This window comes from Sphaeramia orbicularis, chromosome 19 (genome assembly GCF_902148855.1).
Source record: "Sphaeramia orbicularis chromosome 19, fSphaOr1.1, whole genome shotgun sequence".
NCBI lineage: Eukaryota > Metazoa > Chordata > Actinopteri > Kurtiformes > Apogonidae > Sphaeramia > Sphaeramia orbicularis.
The window spans coordinates 13,517,478-13,541,967 of record NC_043975.1 but is presented as its reverse complement, the minus strand read 5'-3'; the positions used below and the strand labels follow the sequence as shown (position 1 = coordinate 13,541,967).

Below are 24,490 nucleotides of genomic sequence, written 5' to 3'. Positions count from 1 at the left end.
CAAAAACTATAAATATGCAAGAGACCAGCTTTGATATAGCTGTCCACTGTAGTGATCATTATGCATGAAAGGGTTAAAGTTGACTGTTATATCAGAATCAGAGAAAACTGAAGAAAAAATTACATTTTCAACTAAATATATCACTAACTGAACATAAACCAAGTGCCTCCATCCACTGTTACTGATCCAACTCAATGGGTTTTACTGGTGAATCAATGTTTTATAAGTTGACGGTGTTTCCACATTCACTACAGAGCCTCTGAACGTCCAAATAGGTCTAATCTGATGACCATGAAAAGAGGAAAAACTGCATTTTACACTAATTATTTACATGAACTGACAGAATTAGTGGATTGACAGGTACTAAACAGTTTATATCAGTAGATGATTGTGGTTGCCAGTAGCTTTTTGGGTCTTTATGGGTTAAAAAAAAAGGCACCATGATTTGTCTTCAAGCTTTGGGTTTTCAGCATTTACCACAAGGCAACATTGCGTTAAAGATAATTTTACATTCAGAAGCAAGTGATTTATGAAGAAGAAATGTTCCGAAGGAAACGAAAAGCTGAATTGCATAGACTGGCAAGCAAGAGGCATAAAGAGTAGGTGATATGATAGTGTTGCAGTTTTCTGATTTCTGGTTTGTTAAATCGGTCAATTGGGTCAATACATTCTCTACCGATTACACTGTGGTGGTTTTAGGAAAATTTAGATTTTGTCATTTTTATTGAAGTCCACTGATTTGTCATTTATTTCACTTGCTGAATTCACTAAAAAATACATTCTAGTCCAGTTATTTTATCCTTTAACAATGTCAGAAATGATTCAATTCATTTGTATCACAATATGTTTAAGTGGTTGTGAAACTACACATACAGTACCACAGGATTCTATTCATATCACCTGTTTGTTAGTCCGTTAGTTGATACTAACACTTAAAGCTGCTCATTTCTTGATTACTTTACATTGAAATGACTGTATATACCAAATACACTGTGATTATACTTTGACACTTCAAAAAGACAAATGACACAATTAGTATGTATGAATTAAAGCCTCACCACATGGTCCTGTATAGATTTACTTGTACACAGTTGTAATGCTTGGTAATACAACATGCTAAATGTTTCATATGTGTAGATATACATGTATATAGTTGCCTTCAGGGACATCCATGTTAGATTGTCAGGTTTAATGATTCATGTGAATAAGGTGAAAGTGACAATATTTTTTTTTCTTAAACTGTCCGGTCAATAGATGTTTTCCATTGAGCCTCAAATATTATTTGCACATAAAAATGTACCTAATGGAAAAAACTCTAATTTTTCGCTAAAAAGTTTTTTCAGGCAAGGCGCAAATAGTATATCATGCAAAACTGCAATGGAAAGACCTTTTTCCGCAACTAGAGTCACATGAATTAAAAAAAAAACAGATGTTGACGGACGTTACAACAAGCGAAGAAAAAGAGTTTTAAAAGAAACATGTCGCGGTATGTGTGGACACACCAGGAAACCGAATCGTTTTTTAATTTAGTACGGGATAGAGGGGTAATATAATAATGATGATATATCTGTAAATCAACACAATATTTACGCTTGTCACCATGTTTATGGCATGACTTCTCGTGCCATCTCGCAATAATATATAACAAATTATCGCATTTGTGATTTAATGGAAAAATCGACATTACGCACTTGTTTTTTCGACATTTGGTAAATATGGGTAAAGTTTTGCGGAGATGTCCAATGGAAAAGCGACTAATGAGGACTTAAAAATGTCATAAATGCCCTCTATTTCTGTTGATATCTTTTGGCAGGATGTTTGTTCAACGACAGAAACCTTTTATTCTATAGAAGATTTTATTCACCATGCCTCGCAGAGAAAAAAGTATTTGAAGGCCGAACTATAAAATAACCTGATTTTGTGATTACATGAAATGTTTGACCACTGCACTTGTAGTTTGATTCCCTTGAGGGTTGGGCACTTTGTGTACATGACAAACAAATAAAAGGATCTATCAATGTACTTTTTTTTTTTTCTGTCTTAATTTTATCTTCATTAATCCTCCTTCTGGGGATTTCTTTAACCACTTCAGACATATAGTTCAGCATTTTTACGTAAATTCTGTGTAAAATTAGTACATGTGGCGGGATTTAGCATTAGCTCTAAGATTTAGCATATCCACTCTATTTATAAATCTTTATATAAATATATTTACTATTTGGCAGCTGTCTACTTCAACACATAGTGTACAAAATTAACTGCATGCATCATATGTGGCTTATAGAACTAGAACAATGTTTCAGTGTGGACACTTTAGTCGTCCTTTACGGTGAAGCCGTTTTCCGTCGATTAGTCGCTTCCTCCGCAGAGCTTCAGCAGCAGCTTCTTGTAGTCGCCAGAGGTATCGCCCTGAAGAAGAAATCAGAAAACAAAAACATGAATCTCAAAAATCACCATCATGTTAGCTTCATAACACATTTTAGCAAAAAAAAAAAAAAAAATGTAGGCAATTATGCTATGAGGCTAACGATGTGTTTGTGTCTATGCTGTGATAATACGACTGTGTGGACTTACTGAGATGTGAGTGTACAGTGATTTGCCGTAGGTCCTCAGATACTCCTGTCTGATGTCCAACATGTCTATCTCAGAGCGGGACACCATGATGCGGATCAGGGTTCTGTCCTTGGTCCCTGCTCCCTGTTAACACATCGTATGGGACACTTCATTGTTCTGCTGCAGTAACCTACTCTCCAGATGAACACCCAGGTCTTACAGGAACTCTTAAGTACTCTTTTTGTGTTTAAAATGTCACTTGGTTTCTGTAATTACCATTTTTGTTACATCAGTGGTTCTCAAACTTTTTACAGTGGCATACCCCCTGAAATATACTTTTTTAGCCAAGTACCCCCAACTCTCGCTTCAGCATTTTTGACTGAAAAAAAAATTGGCAAAATTTGTTTCAGTGCCAGACGTGTCTGTTTATATTTCCAAAACTTTGTAAACAAACAACGTATTTTTAACCGGGTGCTTCTATGAAACTGGGTTTATTTTGGTACCTGGCACTTTCCCAGCTATTTTAGACCCAATAATAAAAGAGAAATTTAGACATATTTCCCCCCAGGATATACCTAATGATGACCTCAGATAAATGCAAAAAAAATTATACTTTTGCTCTCAGCCATCCCAAAATTAATGAATTTTTAATAAAATATTGGGGCCAAAAATAGAACCAAAACTGGGACATGAAAAGCTACCTAAGTGTCAGTGCATTTGATCTGGAAAACATGGCTGTAAATGGTCTTACATACTGCTATAAATAAAGACACTGTGTTTAAATTTTAATGATCCTAGTGGTTTTTTCTAATCCACACATGCAGGTTTTCAACGAATCTCAGTCTCATTCCAGGTTCATGTGTAACCCATTGTGTCCACTGGGTTACATGCAGAACCTGCTCATTTAAACACACATAAATCGCAAGTGATTCTACAACAGCGGTCATTTTTGTGAAACACTCTGCCTTGCATAAGTGGTTTGATTCCCAAAAATATACCTGTGACAGAATAAAAAGGTATTCGAAAAAATTTTAGCGCGTATTTTCGTGTCCTTCATATTGTGTTACATGCAGATTCTTGTATTAAAACATCTAAAAATGTGTTTTATCTGAAAATAGTTTCTCTTTTATCTCACTGAATATTTATTTTAAAATAGACCCAAAGTGCTTCCAAACTTGCTTCGTAACAGTCTACATCTGGTTGAATTTTAGCCCCCATGTCCTGTTTTTAGGGACCAGTTTCATAGAAGCACCCAACTGTAATACATAAAAAAATACACATGCACACACATTTCAAATGATCAATAATCTGAACAAATAAAGTCAATTTTAAATATTGTCAAAATAATCACATTTTTTCACCAATCAAGCAGTTTAGTTCCGATCTAATGGAACACATTTTAAAACCTGGTGTAAACTCTGCTGATGTAAACCCTCACAACTCTCACTGTAAACATGCCAACCTCCTTCACATCACGTGGATACTACATTAGCCAAATTCTGGCTTATGCAAATGACTAATGAACAAATGAAAATTAAAAAAAATGGCCGTACCTGCATGGCTTTGTGCAGCCTTTCTGCAAAGTAGCCAGGAGTGTTCTTGATGCATTTCACTGGAAAAAACAGAGCAAATATTGATATTAGTCACTGAAATGCAAAGTTTACCCAGGATAGAATCTAACACGGTGCTGACACGTTTTCTAGTGATCAGATAAGATATAAAAACACAGCCTTAACATCTACACTTGTGCAGAATTCACCTCTTTGTAGTTGTACAGTTGATGCTTTTATCCTGAAAATGTGAGTAACTAATGTGGATTCTGCATTAAACATGTGGGAAAAACTGATTTTAAACTAACGCCACCACAGACACCTTTGATATTTCACACCGTAACACCAAGGACAGCAAACAGACTGAAGTACTGCATGATAACCTGATTTTGTATTACTACATCTACTGAGAGAGCTGCAGATTCAATAGCAGTTCAGACATTTTTCATTATTTAACAGCCTGACAGTATTGGGCCACCTTTAGTGTGATAAATTATTAAGGATATATTAAAGGCATTCAAGCCGACAGCAGACTATCTGACTTATTTAATAACATATTCAAGGCATCGGCAAAATATTTCCAGTTTTTCCTGGAAGGCTTTGTGAAAGAAAACATCTTGAGGAGTAACTCTGATGTACAGATGATGTGTTTTAGGGCCTCGAATCCAGTTCACTGAGGGTTTGGAAATAAAGTACGTACCCACAGCAACCATGCCAGACTCCAGGTTGCCAGACATTTCCCTGCAGATGCTCTTCTCAATGTCTCTACCAGTCATCTGCTGGTACTCCTGGAACACTGTGAAAGACCATTCACACATGAAAACTGAGCCAAAAAGGCCAAACAGAGCAGATGAAGGAATTAAACTGCAACTACAACTATTGTTGGAACACAATAGTTTGTTCTTCTTTTTTTTTTATGACAAACCTGCACGAAGGTGAGGCTTGCTACGAGCACACAATATGGCATTTAAACTGGGACTCATCTGTTCCCACTTTATTTTCCCCAGCAGCATACAATTTCTGTTGTGCACAAACAAAATTAAAAAAAAAAAAATCAGAATCACCTTTATTTGCTGAGTATCTTCAAAAGAATACAAGGAATTTTTACACTGTTTTTTTTTAAAGCTATGCTCTGTACAACATAGTGAACAAGCACTGAAAAAAACACAACTAAAACAGAATTTAATAAAGTAAAAAAAACAAAAAAACAACAACTTTTGTACAAAAAAAAGTGTATAAACATTTAAGTTATGTTGTTAAATCAGAAACAAAACAAAATACGCTAATAGCTTCCTTATGATATAACCCATCCAATCTGAGTTTAACTGGTACCTGAGCGTCCTGTTTGGCCAAAGACACGTCAACAGTTTCCCTCTCGTCACGGTTGCCCTGGAAACATAACATATTTTGCTTTCACACATTGGCAGAGCATATTTTCAGAGTAAACTCAAGTTATGGCCTCTAGTCTCAGAACCTGTGCACAGAAACCAGGTGTGTGCGTGTGATTTCATCGTGCACAGAACGGTGCACGATGAGCAGTTCTGGTTCCTGGAACATTAGGCTGTGAAAAACGCTCACTCTTGCTTGCTACTGCTCAAAACACGCTCGCTCGTCAAGTGAAGTCAGGACAGATGCTTCCTCTCCCTCAACACTCACTATCGCCGGCCTGTCTCTGACCTCTGACCTCATTCTTGGCAGGAGCAACTTCAACAGGAAAAACAAAGCTTCGGGCCAAGTTACTCAGATTCTATGGAGTCATTTGTAAGCTTAGTGCATTCAGATTATAGTATTTTACACCGTTTTACTGAAAAAGTTCTGAATATGTTGCTGATATAAGGTTTAGAATTTCAGTGCTAATACTTGATATCAAACAAGGCTTACGGTGTTGGGGGCTGACATCAAGGGTATATCCCCAAAATCCACCCAATCCTCTGCTATATAATAAAGCAAATAAACAACACAATATACAAAAGACACTAAATTAATTTTGGATTATTGATATGAACCAAATTTGAGCTTGATTGGCCTACTATATCTATTACTAATGCCCAAAAAACAGATGTTTCAACAGAAGCGCCCCCATTTGGACAAGCGATACACCCAAAATCAACAGGGTTCTTCCCCTAGGGTTCACCTATGATGGTGCTAAAGGGGGATAGTTATTACGTTCACATGAAGGAAATCTGGCCTGAATTATGTCAGACAAGATATTAGATATTTGTTGGATGATCAATATGAACCAAGTTTGATTTGCCTACTATTTCCTTGACAATGTCAAAAACAAACAGATTTTTCAACAGAAGCTCCCCCAACCATGTGGGAAAAAACACACCACCTTATTTACAAAATATGACATCATGTAAATTCAGGTAGTGGCATGAAGAAAGATCATTGTTAGACAATTGATATGAACTTAATTTGAGCTACATCGACCTGATAGTGGCAGAATAATGGTCGAAGAAGAACACAAAACTCCACCTAGTGAATGAAAATGATGCCATATGACTCTGGATGGTAGTGAAAAAATGGACATTTGTAAGACGATCAATTTGAAACCAAATTTTATCTCAATTGATCTATTATTGCTTGATTTATGTCCAAAAAACTGATTTTCAACTAAAGCACCCCCATCTGAATGACTTATAATACTCAGAGAAGCTGAAATCGATAGGGTTCTTGCACTAGGGGTCCCCTGTGTTGGATATCAAGGGTGAAGAAATCCAACCAAATCTGTCCTAGTTAACGCAGCGGTCAGGGTAAAACTATTATATCCTCAAAACTCGATTTTGGGGATATAATAATGTAACAACAAGACCTACACAGTTTTTTTTTTTTTTTTTTTTTAAATGGGTAATGCGTCCTGAAATACAAGAGCAGCTGCAAAAACATAACAGAAGTAATTTTTTCAGATCTTAGCATGGCCTGTGGAAGATGAGGTTATGTGTGTCAATCAAACCAAACACTCATTCAAAGATCATGGTTAGTATTAAACTGAGCGCTCAAAGCATTGATATTTGAAAGCTAACATGCCTGTTTTTAATGTGCACAGGTTTGAGCTTAACAGAATGCCACAGTGGTCGTCTGCTATGTACCAATATGCAGTGTTTACCTGACAGAGAGAAACCAGGAGTCTGCGGAAGTGACCAGAGGTGTCACTGTTGATGGCGTCCTCCAGGGTTTTCCCGTACTCTGAAAGGAGGGGGTGGAGCATTTTAGGAAAATAGAATCATTTGAATGGCAGTGTTTGTTAGCTATGAGTCTGGACAACCCTTGAACTGGTACACAGACCTATTTCCTCCTACACTGTTTCTGTTTTTTAGTGATTGTTTTTACATATTTCTTCTAAACAGAATGAAAATTACACCATTTTTGAAACTCATCCCTTTTGACCATGGAAAAGAAAAATGTCTTCCATTCCAATTAAGATTTTGTATCTTAAAACCAAAAAAAAAAACAAAAAACAAGAGATATTTTTAATGTTAACTTCAATTTAAGTCAAACAAAATGACTTTAAATCAAGTTAAAAACCTGAAAATGTTAGAAAAAGTGCAGCTTCAGTGTCAAACAGGCAATGTCTTACTACAAATAGCCAGTCGTCTTCAATTTGAGACATGCATGTAAATGTGGTAAAAACGTTCAGAAATGATAATTTAATAACAAAAGTAAAAAACAATTCTGAGTCATGGTCAGGTCTGTATTAAAAAACGTGGAGGGTTTTAGGGTTTTCCTTTCCTTATAGTTTAATGTAACAACATTTAAGATTAAGACTTAAGATGGTATAAGAAAAAGATGTTTTCCTGTCCTTCACAAGCACAAACATGGCTCCAAATTGTGTAATATTAAGAGTGTGCAGTGAATGTAAAGATGACACTCACCAGATTTGTAGATTCTGTTGATTTCATGAATGTCTGCATTGTTGCGTGATGAAAGGATCTCAATGAGACAGGCCTCATCTGTCCCTGCACCCTGGAAAAAAAAAACATACAGAGATGTTCATAAGACACACCTACGTCACTGACTAAATACAAACAACAATCATTGGTCAAAAGCCTCCAGTCGAGTCACAACTTGTCTGGTCTTAAATTGCATTTAAAGCCTCATTTTCCCTTAAATCCTCGTTCCATGATGAGTCACACAATGTGGTTTGGACAAACAACAAAACCAAAATTAAAGCATTTGCTGAGTCGCGGAACAACTCGAGTCTCGGACCTTTATGGCCTCTCGGAGTTCAGCTGCATCAAACTGCGCGGGGCTCATCAACATGGCAAGAACCAGATTCTCAAAGTTTCCAGTGAGCTCAGACTTCAAATCGCGGATTAAATCCTGAGAGGAAAAGCAGACGACAATAGTGATGTAAGACCCGTTAGAAGGAGCATCAATCATATCTTACAGTTTCTAAAGAAGGCAGTACCTTTCCATAGGTGGTTTATAAGCTGCGACCATTGGAACCCTCTGCTTGTTGGTACGATTTCCAAGAAGTTCGATTATGGCATTCTCATCAGTGCCTGTAACGAAAAAATATAGACAAAGTAGGTTGAGAAGAAATCATGACTCATAAAACCATGTTTGTATTAGTTCACAAGTTTTACACAGGGTTCATACCGAATTAACATCTTAGTACAAATAGTTAGATGATTATTATGTAAATACTTGGCTTTAATCCAAGTCTTAACATGTTGTGGTCCATTTTGGCCTCATGTCAAGATGAGCTAAAAACTCACTAGAAGCCAGTGCTTTTGACCCTTGATGTGGCGTTCACTTTCTGCCTCCCCCATGTTGGAGATATTTGACAGAAAGTGTGCGTTAAACCCTCTTTTACATTTGGAATTCCTTCGCTAACCAGGATTTTTTTTTTCCTTCCAAACTTTGTTTATTTGGAGTTTTGCAGAAATTGAGCAATACAAACATTGTATCATATGTAACAAACAATTAAAATGATTTGTTGCACAATTTCCTTTTGTTTCACAGAGCAGTTTAAACCAGTGTTCTTGTCATGTACATGTTTTTTTCCAGGGTGCAGGGACTGATGAGGCCTGTCTCATTGAGATCCTTTCATCACGCACCAATGCAGACATTCATTCATTCATTGTGGTCGGTTTCAGATGCTGCAGCTCTTTCATAATACATAGTTTGAGTTATTGTTTTGTTCAGTATTAATATGCAGCCTTGTAAATCCAAGCTGGACTGACTGTACATATCCTGACCAAGGAAAATCAAATTCTCACTTTGTGTAGTAATCTAACCCTGGCTTTACTGCCTCCGTCCAGAATAATACACATTATATAGACTAAATGTCATCTAAAATTAACGTTTATTTGCAACATAGTATAACAAACTATTACATGATCAAAAACAAATTAATTTCAGCAAAAAAATGTCTCCGTTTTGAATGTCTGGGTTGCCAGAAATTTGGGATATTAAAATGGGGTCATGAGCCAAAAAAGGCTGGGAGCCACTGGGTTAAACCAACATTCTCCATTAACACATAAGGGGCTTAAAAAGTTTCCATTTAACCCATAAAGACCCAGTGCTACTTCTGTGGCAGTTCTCAAATGGATTTTTTCCTCCATTTAACCAGTCTTAAATTATTTATCACCATTTATAGTAATATTATCCTTTGTATTTTGCATTTTTTCAATAAAACTCTGGTATTTTCTATATTTAATTCACTGATCATGTAGAGGTTCATAAAAGCTCAGAGTAAAGTTGATTGTCATAATATCAGAATCAGAGAAAAATTAAGAAAGCGTGACTTTTTCGACAAAATATATCATTAACTGAGCATAAACCCAGTGTGTCCATCCACTGTCACTAATCCGACTCCATGGGTTTTACTGGTGAATCAATGTTGTAGAAGATGACAGTGTTTCCACGTTCACTATGGAGCCTCTGAACGTCCAAATGGGTCATATCTGATGACCACGAAAAGATGACAAAATGTATTTTACACCAATTACTTCCATGTATTGATAGAATTATTGGATCAACAGGTTTTAAACATTTTACATCAGTAGATGGTTTGAGTTGCCAGTGGCTGTTTGGATCTTTATGGGTTACGGCTCTGTTTAAAATCAAACTTCATACTTGTCGTTAATGCATATGAACCCTGTTATTAGACTCTGCACTCACCAAAACCCTTCATGGCTTTCCGAAGAACCTCCACATCCCTCAGTGGATCGGCCCCTGGAAAGTCCTTCATGGAGCCCCTGTAGCCTTTCTAAAAAAAAAAAAAAACATCACTAGTTAAATATTAAAACTTATTTGAAGTGATTCAAAGGAGGTGTGAACTTTAACAGTGGTGATCTTACAGGAAAGGCCGGTGCCTGAGGGTGGGACGGAGCGCCACCTCCATGTGCAGGCATTGAGGGGCTAGTTGCAGGGCCTGCTGGGTAATTCGGCATGGGCTGGCCTGGTGCAGGGCCCCCTGGGTAACCCTGCGGAGCTCCTCCCGGCTGCAAACAGAAGGCAGCTGTCAGTGCTAAGTATAGGTTAACAAACTCAGAACTGAAGGTGGGGGTGGTGGTGTAGATAAAGTGATTTAAGTAAATAAGAGATTTAGTTTTCGAGTCCACGTGTTATTAATGACACTGCAGGGGTGAGAGGTCAGATAAGATTTAATTACCGCTCCGTATCCGCCTGGTGCTGCACCCCAGCCTCCACCTGTACAGACAAATATTGACACAACATTCAGAATATAATCAATTTACATGTCAAATCATTTTTTTTCCAGCTGTGTTCTGTTTTTGTTCAGTAACAGACAAAGAAGAGTACAGCATCAACTCAAAGGAGTCGTATCATCTGCTAAATCTTCAACAAATACAGACAAACTACAAAACAGATGTTATCTTCCAATTTTCATTCAATGTGTTTTTACAGAGGATATGCATTAATTTGCAGATTAACAAATCTGGAGGCCCTGTGGGAGAAGCTGGACTAAAATAAGTAAAACTATTAAATAAAGTAACACTATTTATAAAGCACTTTTTAAATCACATGATTACAAACTGCTGCACAGGCATAAAAGATAAAACAAAATAATAATAGACCAACCAGGGAGGAATTATAGCAAACATACATGAAATAAACAGGGTTTGTACACATTTTTTCCATGTCAAATTCAAGCACTTTTTAAGCATTTTTAAGGGTCAGTTTCTAAATTTTCCAGCACAGCACCTTATCGCTGGGGTTAAATACATATCTACGGGAATACATGTACTCATGATTTTTTTTCCACTTTTTATCACGTTGATGTACATTATGCCAAAAGGATCTAAAATTATGTTTCATAATAGTAAAAAGTTTAGAAATTACAGGAGAACTCAAGTTTAATCCAAAAAAGGGAGGTGTCTTCAGACACACTCACACCGAGTCAAAGATTAAGATAAAAATGAACCTGGAGTTGACCTGAGAACACCTGGAAACTTTTTTTTTTTGACATAAAATTTTATTTTTCAAAATGTATCATCTCTAAGTAGCTTTGGCTTGCCATCTAACCTAGCAGAGTTAACATAAACAATAAATAAATAAATCACAGAGTTAGAATTGCAAGCACTTAAACTAAAATTCAAGCAGTTTTTAGACCTTGAAAACACAACACTTATATTCAAGCATTTTTTAAGGACTTCAAGCACCTGTATGAACCCTGAATAAACTTTCCCCCATACATCAGCAGACCCACCTGATGGAGGCATGGCAGGGTAACCTCCAGCTCCAGGCGGTGCTGGGTAGCCTCCTGCCTGAGGAGGGAAGCCTCCGGCTGGGGCAGGGTAGCCCCCGGCCTGAGGGTAGCCCCCTGCTGCTGGGGGGTAACTGCCTGCTGCTGGAGGGTAACCACCGGACTGGGGTGGGAATCCGCCTGCCTGTGGGGGGTATCCACCAGCCTGTGGGGGGTAGCCTCCAGCCTGTGGGGGGTAGCCGCCTCCTGCTGGAGGGTAGCCGCCTCCTTGAGGTGGTGGATAAGCGCCAGGTTGAGGTGGGTAACCCCCGTCTGAGGAGGGTACCCACCAGATTGAGGCGGGTATCCTGGGTAACTCATCTTCAGAACCTGCAAGTGGCATAAAAATATCATCTGTTACAGGGTGTGTCATTTTTAAAACTGACTTATTGTGTTTTATGTATATTTTTTTGGTGTGGATGTACGGCTGGGATTCCTATGTTGTGTCACTTTAGCTGCTGCTGTTTTGGCCAGGACAGGATTTTTAATTTCAATGAGCTTTTTTCCTAGTTAAATAAAAATGTCGGCCTGTCAGGACTCTAGAGGCTTGAACATTAATCTTTGTCCTTCTCTATTGTCATATTATGTGATCGGAGACCTACTGCTGTTTCTGGACTTGTGAGTCCTTTGTTCAAGTCCAGTAAAACCCATTTAGATCAAACACCGCTTTGATGTCTATGCAAAGTGTTTAATCCTCTTACAACCAAACTGACCAGAATCTGCTTTTGAATTTTAGACCTACAATGTTTTATTTAACGAAAGAACATATACAGAGACATATGGTAACAAAACTATTCCACTGATCTGCAGGAAACACACCAATATGTGCAGCAGTGTTGCAGGAGAGGCAGCAAAGATGACTCAAGTTAGTATTTATGGTAGAAAACATGTTGAGGAAGTCCGGCAGTTAGGCCTGTCATAATTACTCTGTGACCATCTGATTATTATTATTTGAGCTGACCACAGTCATTTTACATAACTGTTAGAAGTGGATGAAAAGGTCATTCTCACTACAGGGTTCCTACAAGTTAAATTTAAGACTTTTTAAACTAGTTTGAACAGAATTTAATGCCCATTTCACAGCCATACTGCCAAAAATTTGCGACTCCTAGAATTTAGGAAAAAATGTTGATTTCCAAGGCCTTGAATCCCACCACTCCGAGTCATTTCTCACCAGGGGAGGCAAAGTTAGCGATAATTGGTTCCTAACTTCAATATAAATTGTTGGGTTGGAACGGGTGGAACTGAGTTGAATAACGTTAGTTTCTTTGCCGTTTGGACATTTAACAGACACACTTAAACACAACACAGCAAACAAGTAAATTTAAAGATTCATAAAGTACGCACTACATTAAAAAGTTTCTGTATTACCATCTGTGGAGTAAATTTGTGGAACAAATTGTGTGTGGAGATAAAACAAATATCAAACATAATTCAGTTTAAAAAAAAAAAAAACATATATACAATTGATTCTTGAGAGGTACAGTATTTAATAATGACAATGAGTGCTGTTTGTTTATGGATAATGATAAATACACTGTAATCATTGAAGAAAATTGTTGAATTGTTGAGTCTGTTTATATGACCTTACTGCCATGAACATATTGTTATGTCTAATTCAAACACTGCATTATGTATTTGTTGTGGCTGAATGATAAAATTAGGACAAATGTATTGCTTGATTGTTGTATTAAGTTAGTGATAAAGGTGTAAAAGCACTTCCGTGGGGTAGGATAAAATTAGTTTATACTTCTTCCTACTCCTTTTTGACCATGCAAAATTCAGACTTGCACGTACTTGAAGATAGATTCTGTTCATTTAAATGTTATTTGGTTTTTGTCTTAATTTGCTTTGTTTTGTTTTGTTTCTTTACATGTTTGAAATAAATAAATAAATAAAATAAGATAAAAAAAATAAGTTTATGGCAGCATAACACCTACCATAACAAATTTAATACCTTTTCAAGACTTTTTAAGGGTATTAAATGCAGATTTGTAAATTCCAGACTTAAGACTTTTTAAGACCCCATGGGAACCCTGCACTATTTCTCTGTCATCTTCAATCATGTGAAGTTGGACTAGAGTTCTTTTAGAAAACACCATCTCATCGTGCACTGTTTTGCAGATATGGTTGTTGTGTGGAAAATTAGTGTTTCTCTGGAGGTAATTATTTCTAATATTCAAGCTATCATATTTCAGGGTGCACGGATTGCCATTTATATCGTGAGTTATCACATGGAAATAGAACAGGTCACATAGCTCTGTGGGCATGTTTAGGGTTTAAACCACATTAAAAGGAAAGCATCTATCTATCTATCTATCTATAAAAACATTATCTATCTATAGGTATAGATCAATATACATGTTTTTTTTTTTTTTAAACTTAAAAATGTAAGTTATGTTTTATCAACCAAACTGTAATGCATTTTTTATTTCGATGAGAAAAATGTGTTACATCACTGTGTCAAAAACACAAAATATTGATGTATAAAAAAATCAGGTGATGAGAAAAGGGGCAAAAGACAGTTGCAAAAAAGCTATAATCAATGTTCTCAAAGTAAGTGCTGCAAAAATACAACAGCCAGAAACAAGCTCAAGGCACTCTGATACAGAAATAAAAACCCATATTCTCCCACAGGGACACCATCACATCCGCCTTTCAACTAAACAGAGTCACGGCCAAGTTTTATCTGTTCTAATATTCACTGTTCTTCCTGAGGTGTATGGGTATTACTGAACTAGTCTATGGTTATACTACCGCAGTGGTATAAAATGAAAAAAAGATTCATCACAATTATCCGTATGACCATTAAATACCTGATGGTTTCATGATCATGGGATATAATCTTTAAAATCACAGAAGTCACAAACTTCTCCTGATTTTACCACAGAAAACATGAGCTGATATTTCATTCCTGGTGCATTGTGTTTCCTAAAACATAAGAGTTGTTTGTGTTTGTCAGTGAGGATGGTAATACGTTTAGGCTGCAGACAGAGAAACATTAGGAAACAATAGACAGCTTTCTGCCCCAGGGGTAGATGCTGTCATAGATCCAGGAATGGCTGAGGTGGAGTCAATGCATTGAGGCCAGTGGATGCCAAAAAAGTGTAATGGTGTACTTTTGTATAATGTACAGTGTAGAGCTGCGTATAATGCTAATTTTTTTATATACATATATATCCTTAACTACAATTATCTTACACATTTAGTACTTTTTATCCCCACCTAACTAGTCTTTTTAGTATTTGCTGTACATTGTTTGTTCTATGAAACACACTGTGAAACATAATCTTATCCCATGTATGTACAGTACTACACACAAGACTTAGTCCACATTCAGCTTCATTGTTTTAATTGGATTGAAATGTGCATACTTATTTATTTCTCATTCTCTTTTCTTCCAACACAACAAGAAAAAACAGGTATTATGTGCACAGCCTAAACAGACACACAAAAAACTGAATAAAATGGGTGGTAAATGTTCAAGTCACTACTTAGCATGACCAGTGTTTCCTGTGGATTTGATCTGTTGGTGTTGTGGTGTGCAATGGGGGTGGGGGGGCATGTGCGTAAGTGGTGTGTATGGCTGCATAAGTAGGTCGCGTCGGTTTCCATCCTACTTATAATACTATGGGGGTATGGGGCAGTGAAGTCTGTGTCCCACCGCAAAAGTCAAAGTGAAACTTGATGGTATTTTATCTTTTCCATACCTCCTGAAGCTTCACAAAAAAAAAAAATTAAAAAAAAAAAAAAAAAAAAAAAAATTATATAAGTCTAATGCGACGGTGATGATTTTTCTTTGTATGAAATGTTTGAAACGCCGAGTGTGACCTCTGACCCCATGACAAGAACACAAACAGTTATAAACATGTGACATATGTTGAACGAAACCTTGTATAAAACAATCAGAAAATTAATGCAATACATCTGATATTGTCTGAACAAAAGGGTTAAAGACATGTTAAGTGCAATGGGGGGTGTCACTAAATATGACTACATTGGTTTATAGAAGCTGTTTTAGCCTGAAACTTCGGTTTTTACTGCTGTACATACGTCACATATATCCTGTTTGGATCTTAATACAGAGACTGGAACTTTATAAACCAACAAACCTAATGTTGGACTGAGACTTTTGCACTGTACTATACAAGACACACATATGAGAGAATAACAATAAAAGCAGGATTCACTTGATTTCACTTTGTTGAAAAGAATAGAAAACATCATATGACTGAGTCTGCAGGGCTTTAGATTACCTTAATTTGGGCACATCAGATGCTGGAATCGGCGGAGGGGGTGGGTGCGGGATTAGATTTTTCAACAGTAATTCCTGTTTTCTCAGACTATTTCAGATATATTCAAGAGTATGAAGGCATGGATTCCACAAGTCTAATTTCCAGAAATATTGATCAGCATATGGCCAGCTGATTTTAATTCCAAAATCACAGGACTGCATGCAGGCAGATAATTCATATGTCATATATTTCACTGCGTTTGTTATGTGAGCGGCCTGAACTTATAGGTCGCCCACGAGGCATGGTTGTTGAGAGAAAACCTTTGGCGTACAACGTACGAGTCAATCTCCAAGCTCTCATCACCTCTCATTGGCCGAAACGGGTGATTTAGACCAATCAAACGGCGCAAATATGTCATACCTGCTGCCAGACAATAGTCTGGTCTTGTCTGTCTTTTATGTTTTGTGTGTCACTTCCTGTTTTATTTTGTTAAGTTTTCCCTCATGTGTCTTGTCTGTCGTCTTTACTTCCTGTTCCCCGCTCATCCTGACCTCTGTCCTGATTACCTGTCTCCGCCCTAATTTGCTTCACCTGTGTCTAGTTGTCTTCCCTCCCTTTTGTGTATTTAAACCCTGTCTTTTCCCCTTGTCAGTCGCCAGTTTGTAACTCCAGTAGTTCAGACCAGCGTACTTGACCTCGTTTGTTTGCCTGTTTTGGATTCCTCGGTTTTTCGTCTTCTGCCTGATCCCTGTCGGTTTTTGTCTGCCTCATCTGATCTGGTTTTGACCTTCTCGCCCTGACTACCGGTACGTGAGTTTGCCTAGTCCTTATGTCCTGTTGCTCGATTGTTAGCCTGCCTGTGTATGACCTGTTTCCGTCCCTGACCTCCCTTTGCTTTTCCCCAGTCGGGGAAAAGACTCCTAACACCGCTCGGGGAGACAGGCTGCTGCCCTCGATCCGGAGGACGAATCTGAGGAGAAAATCCCCAACCATTATCCTCAAGATTCTGTCACTCATTATATTTTTTCACCTGTGTGTGAACAATAAACCTTTTGGAACTAACTTTTGTTGTCGGAGTTCTGCATTTGGATTCTGTGTTTGTCCTAACGTTATCACAAAATATGACTTCTGCGGGAAGCATGAATACTTGTGCTTTCCTGTTCGGTACATATGTGTTGTTGTCAATGTTTTCTCTGTCGTTATGAACAAGCCTTGTATATTATAACCGATGTGTTTTACGGGAGGAAAAAAGCAGGGGCGAGTCAATACTTTCGTTTACACTCTGCTCTGGCCTTTTTTTATTTTTAATTTGGGGACACTAATTTGGGGACATTTAATTTGGGCACACCGTTAGTCGGCCCAGCCAAGGTGTAATCTAAAGGCCTGGTCTGTTGCATTAATTGTACAAACGTGATATCATGATGAATATACACGCCACTTTTAATCGGTGTGTTATCAGTATGTATAAGCTTACTGTGTGTATATTCATGCCTCGTCAAATACCACGCACTGATGGTTAGGCTTCAGGTTATGTGAACTGGAGATTTTGGCGTTAATTGACACGTGATCAAATGGCATTGAATAACACACAAAAGGTCAAAAATGCATAAGTATAGTACACCAAATGTCATAAGAACTGATGCGATTTCATGATATCAGTCTCAATTGTACTCTGGTTTGTAGTTTTGCATTCCAAAAACCTTTATTAAAAACCTAAAGACACCATATATTTGGTGGCCATAAAACAGCAACCTTGTCAGTAGCTCAAAAATGTCTAAAAATTTTTCTCTGTAATGTCAGACTGGTATGGAAGGTGGCTGTGAGGGTCCATTTCTAAAAAAACAAAAAACAAAATGCTATTTCCCAAAATAGTACGTCCTTTGAAACGTTCCGGTGTCTTATGAGGAAAGTTTTTTTTGTTTTTTAAAAACTGCATCTTCAATTAAGACAAAAATGCAGAACATCTGGCAAAAACATTCTGAAATATATACAGGGTGGGGAAGCAAAATTTAAAATGAACATTTAGTTGTTTTTTCGCAGCAGGCACTACGTCAATTGTTTTGAAACCAAACATATATTGATGTCATTATCATACCTAACACTATTATCCATACCTTTTCAGAAACTTTTGCCCATATGAGTAATCAGGAAAGCAAACGTCAAAGAGTGTGTGATTTGCTGAATGCACTCGTCACACCAAAGGAGATTTCAAAAATAGTTGGAGTGTCCATAAAGACTGTTTATAATGGAAAGAAGAGAATGACTATGAGCAAAACTATTACGAGAAAGTCTGGAAGATACTATTAAAGAAGAATGGGAGAAGTTGTCACCCGAATATTTGAGGAACACTTGCGCAAGTTCCAGGAAGCGTGTGAAGGCAGTTATTGAGAAAGAAGGAGGACACATAGAATAAAAACATTTTCTATTATGTCAATTTTCTTGTGGCAAATAAATTCTCATGACTTTCAATAAACTAATTGGTCATACACTGTCTTTCAATCCCTGCCTCAAAGTATTGTAAATTTTGCTTCCCCACCCTGTATATATAAAAAAAGGTCGAAGTATTGCAGAAAAAGTAGATGTATAGGTAAAAACCAAATGCAGGTGTAATGGAAACATATTTAGCAGATAATCACGTGTATGCGAGGGTGTCGCAGTAATGACACTGTAGCCTAATGTTCACTGAATCAGTAGTAACAGAAATTACATTTTCATGCAAAACATCAAGAAACTGAACCATATAAGAAAAACTGTCGAAACAGACGTTAGTCAAAGGTTTTGATAAACCACGGCAGGGTTTAAGCTTTATGATCCACACCAACGGTTCATTTCAGGGGACAAAAGTAACAGCTAGCTTCAGATTTTTGACAAATATAGGCGACCTCTTACGTCTATAACCTCCATAATGAACAGTTCAGGTGGTGTAATCCTACAGGAAATGCTACATTTTACAGACAAAGCCTTACACTATGATGAATAATCATAATGAAAAACCAGCTGATTTTCACAGTAATGGATGGAAATGGCCCTTAGAGTTAACGTGGTTAGAGTTACATCTCCTATAAACAGAATGGAAATTTAGGAAACTCTCCATTTCCCTTTAACAGCCACAGAAAAAAAGAATTAAGCATGTCTGTCTTCCTCTTTCTTGTTGTGTAGGAAACTGTCTTAACAAAAGTCCTCAAATGTTTTATTAAGCAATATTTTTCACAGTATTCATTCAGTCAATGGGTTCTTATCTGGAGATTACATAACTGTGAGGTATGGATGATGTTATTACAGGTGCCTGAATGTCTGTCAGCTGCCATGAGTGATAATCCCACAGAATGTTTACATGCACACATAAGTGGGCTGGTATTGGGTAAAGCCCTGTCACAATGCGTCATTCAGGGAGATCCTACAAATGCAACTGTTTTTATGGCGTAAAAATTGTACAAAAGCACTTCTGTCCTGTGACGAACCCTTGGAGTTTGTGCTTTTATGATCTGCTAATGACAAATAACATGATAAGAAGCTGGAAAAATGACTGTGTGCAAAAGGTGACGGCTCCTTGAAGGACGTTTCTGATTGTTGACGCACCCATTCTGAATGACTTTCCAGTTTCCTACTTTAGACCACGGTGAGGCTTTTGGGTGTAACTGGAAATATCAGCGTTTCCATTTTAAGGACCATTTCCAAGGATATAAGCAGTTATGTCTATAGTCATTTGTACCTGACAGTTTGGGTTTTAGTGATTTTGCAGACTTTTATTCATCACTATAAAAACAGTCACTATAGGTTTTTTGTTTTAATTTTTTTGCTCTTTAAACCAAAAAGGCAACAAAGTACATCTCAATCATTATTTACTCCTTCTGTTGTATGAAAAACTACAAATTAGACTGGACTCAGCTTTCCATGTGTTGCAACTCATGATTTTTGGTGTTAAATAGGGTAGTGATCTGGAGTGAACTGTATAGCTTTAGTTCTAATTTGGGAAGTAAATGGAACAAGCTAAGCTAAAACATGTTTCTGCTATATGCGCTGACATCTGTGAAAACTTGATGTGATGCGATAATGATCCTCAGAGTGTCAGATGTGGAAAGGAAAGCTAGTACAGAAATGCAAAAATAAGTAAGAGTGAAAAAGTACTATCAGAGTTCAGTAGTATCAAAGTTAAACAGGACAGATCTTTTAAAAACATGTCATATCATACTAGTGTCAGTCATTTAGCCATACTTTGAATACTACTGAGTATATTCCCAGTTCTCTAACACCATACACTTATTTTCAATCATACAACTATTGCACAAAAAGTTGGAATCATTTTGTATTTTCACGCATTCTTCTTTTTATTCCTATTTACACACATCATGAATCAGTTTCAATGATTACATACTGAGACCCAGTTACGCTTTATCGATCAAGAATAAATCACATTAAATCATTTCAGGAGAAGAGGTAAAAACAATTTATTAAAACTTTACTTTTACAACACAATAGAATAGCTCTTGCGTTTTTTAATTTCTTATGTAAATTTGTATGTAGTTTTCTTTTATATTTTTGCATTATCTTTGCTTCATGTACAATTTATTTTCCTTGCAAATTTATCCATCTTGACCTTCAAAGATCTAAATAATCACCAGCGACCAAAACTATCTACTGATCTAAAACGTTTAATAACTTTTGATCTACTCATCCTCTAAATATATGTAAATTATTCGGGTCAAATATAGTTTTTCAGCTTTAATCATCATTAGATACGACCCATTTGGATGTACAGAGGCTCTGTAGTGAACATGGAAACAACACTGATTCACCAGTAAAACCCATGTAGTTTCACAAATAATACTGGTTGTAGATGCTTAATTTTACATTTAGTTAACGATATATTTAATGCTAAAAGTCACTTTTTATTTAGTTTCTTCTGTTTTCTATTGTAAGTTTTGAATTTACTTTGACTTTTTATTAAACTCTAGAATCAGAATCAGTTTTATTGGCCAAGTATGTGAACACATACAAGGAATTTGACATCTTTTTCTTTTTCTTAGCACACAACGTACAATTTCAACATAAACCCAAACACACTGAAATGTAGACCTAATATAAACATTTGTCTAGAGAAAGGAAAACAATGGGTTGAGAATAGTTAAGATAAATATGAATAACTGGATAGATGTGTACAGAGAACCGGTCTATTAAAATATGTTATATTTACAGTGAGGATTTACATTGTCATATGTACAGAGTGCAAATTAGAGTTTTACACACTGAGTAGATGTGTACAGGTCTGTTAAAAACCATATGTTTATGTATATATTATTTACAGTGGATCTATATTGTCAATATGTACAGACTGCAAATTAGTCAGAGTCATCTACATGAATTAAATTAATTAAATATAGGAACATTCCCTACCTGTCACTGAAAATGCTAATTACTTACAGCAGTATTTAAAAAATGGTGATAAATCATTTTGGTATAGTTAAATACAAAGGAAAATTCATTTGGAAGAGGCTACAAAAATAATTCTAGGCCTGTAAGTGTTAAATCATGTGTATAAGTACAATCAGCAAAGTATTATCAAAGTGAAAGTAATACAGGACAGACCTTTTTTATTAATATTATTACAGAATATTATAATAATATTACTCATTGGTTAGTCTTTGTTTGCTACTGAGTATATTAGCAGACCTCTTGTACTAGATCATACACACTGTTGCCCATAAAGTCAGAAAAATGTTTGGGTTTTTTTGCCTCTTCTCATGAAATAATTGTGAAATTGTAATTTATTCTTGATAGATGAGGTGTAACTGGGACTCAGTATGTTGTCACTGCACCTGGTCAAAGGTGATTACAGATGTATAGAAACAGAAATAAAAAGAGAAATGAGTCTGAAAACAAAATTATTCCAACTTTATGGGCAAGAGTGTATGTTAAATCCCACTCGTATATTTTACCAAGTAGCATGTAGAGTAACAGTATATGTTTATGGAGCAAAAGAAAAACATTTCCCTCTGAAATATATTGGGGTGAAGTATAAAGAAGCATAAATGCGATATATATTAAGTACAAATCAGTAATCTGGACTACACACTGTATGCAAACCTGAATGCATGTCACAGTCTACTATGATAAAAGCGAAATCAGAATTTAATAGATGGCCCATTTCTCCAAAAGTAAAAGAAACTCACTTCAAAATCATCCACAATATTTACCCAGTTGCAGAATTTCTCAAAAAAAGTTTTAAATTTGAAGTAGACGCTTATTCTCTCTGTGACAAGTCTGAGGAAACATTAGAATATTTGTTCGTTGTATGTCCAGTTACTCTAGAATTTTGGTTTGACATCAAGAATTGGTTGTCTCTCAAAAATGATGATCTACCGTTACTTGATACTGTTGATATTCTTTATTTTAGGGATAATTTGAATTCATCTGTATCTGATCTTATCAGTATAATCATTATTTTGTGTAAATATCATATTCATTGCAGTAAATGTACAAAATTATTCCTCCTTCTCCTTTAGTTGGTTCACAAATGAATTCAAACTGTTCTTTTCATCACTTCAAAAAACTAAGTCTCATAAATCAGTTAAAAATTACATGGTGAAATTAAGCAATATTTGTTATTTTGATTTCAATAGTCTTGTTCCACTGATTTGTTTTATTTTTATTTTATACTTGTTTTACAGCTCCCATTTTATTTGTTTTATTTAATTTTTTTTTCTTTACATGTTCCTTGTATACTTTGACTTTATCTCCTGTCATTATTAAAATGTCCTCTATAAGAGTTGGTATATTGCATTGGATGTTCTAAAGTTCCAATAAAATAAATAATGGATGCAACTAACTTTTACATGGAGCACCTGAATGCAACACAACTGCCAGTTATGACTGTCTGAGCATCACAGGCCTTGAATTTCCCAACGGGCCACACAGTTTATCTGATATAAAACTTCTGTGTTACTAAATAGAACTTACCTTATGTATAAAACATGCTGTATTTATATTTTCCCCCGTATATCCCTTGTTGTTCTTGTATTTCTGTCCTTGCATAACACATTCGTTTGAAGTTCTAGCATTTGACGCTAGCATCCAATTAGAAAACTAGCGATGTTAGCATAAAAATATCAACATAAAACCGCTTTTAAAACATTGAATTGTTATATTATGTCGTTGTTGTACCGTTACACATCTCTGCTCCCACTCCCTTCTGCTGTTAGAACAGGCCAGGCTAATTTACTGCATTGTCGAATAAGCTAAAACGCACCACAAGAGGGTTTTTTGTTTTTTTCTATCGAAGTAAAAGTAAAATTGTTGCTAGCTTTGCGCGGCGGAAGCGATTTTTAGCCACATTTTCGGTAAAAACAGAGGACAGTCGTGACTTACTTGAGAGGTACGGAGTTCAGAACCAGGAAGAGCCGAGCAGAGAGCGGCAGGGTTGGGTTAGTTTGGTTTAGTGTGGACTGGAGCGGAGGTGGGTGGGTCCACGGCATTGTTTCCGTCCGGCTGCAGCTTTGCAACCTTTGGTCCGTCATGATTGTTACACAGACAGACACAGACAGATACACAGACAGACAGAGGCGTGATGTTGACTCACACTGTCACAACACTAAGCATTTACACACACTGTGGTGTTGGGACAAGGTATGTATGCGCACTCACAACTGTTTCCCCTGGCCTGGAGTGTCATTTTGACTTTCTATCCCCATGGAAAGTCAGAATTGTGAAATAAAAACTTGAAATGATTAGATGAAAAGTTATAATTATTAGATAAAAAGTCATAATTATGATGAAAAAGTCGAAATTATGAGATAAAAAGTCGATTATTAGATAAAAAGTCATAATTATGAGGTAAGAAGTCATAATTATGAGATAAAAAGTCGAAATTATGAGATTCAAAGTTGAAATTATGAGATAAAAAGCAATAATTATGAGCTAAAAGTAATAATTATTAGATAAAAAGTCAAAATTATGAGATAAATAGTAATAATTGTAAGATAGAGTTATAATTATGAGATAGAGTCATAATTATGAGATGAAAGAGTCAAAATTATGAGATAAAAAGTCAGAATTATGAGGTAAAAAGTCACAATTATGAGATAAAAAAGTCGTAACTATAAGATAAAAAGTCAAAATTATGAGATAGAAAGTCACAATCATGAGATAAAAAGACATCATTAGGAAATAAAAAGTCAAAATTATGAGGAAAAATAGTAATAATTATAAGATAAAAAGTTATAATTATGAGATAGAGTCATAATTATGAGATAAAAAGGCATAATTATGAAATAAAAGGTCATAATTATGAGATGGATTCATAATTAAAAGAGGAAAAAGTCATTATTATGAGGGGGGAAAAGTCAGAATTATGATATTTAAAAAGTCGTAAATATGAGCTAAAAGTCACAATTATGAGATAAAAACAGTCATAATTATGAGATAGTCATAATTATGAAATT

At 36.2% G+C, this 24,490-nt stretch overlaps 1 protein-coding gene across 1 annotated transcript; it reads right to left on the bottom strand.

The window, feature by feature from the left end:
• Positions 1-1,788: 1,788 nt before the first annotated feature.
• On the bottom strand, positions 1,789-23,549 carry LOC115410217 (annexin A4-like). The gene is given in 18 exon segments (XM_030121757.1): positions 1,789-2,409; positions 2,575-2,697; positions 4,107-4,165; positions 4,804-4,899; positions 5,029-5,068; positions 5,070-5,123; positions 5,436-5,492; positions 7,213-7,292; positions 7,979-8,069; positions 8,313-8,426; positions 8,515-8,528; positions 8,531-8,608; positions 10,233-10,320; positions 10,412-10,555; positions 10,726-10,763; positions 11,782-12,084; positions 12,087-12,147; positions 23,418-23,549. Coding segments are annotated over 17 exon segments (1,491 nt in total). The 5' UTR covers positions 12,139-12,147; positions 23,418-23,549; the 3' UTR covers positions 1,789-2,349.
• Positions 23,550-24,490: the final 941 nt, after the last annotated feature.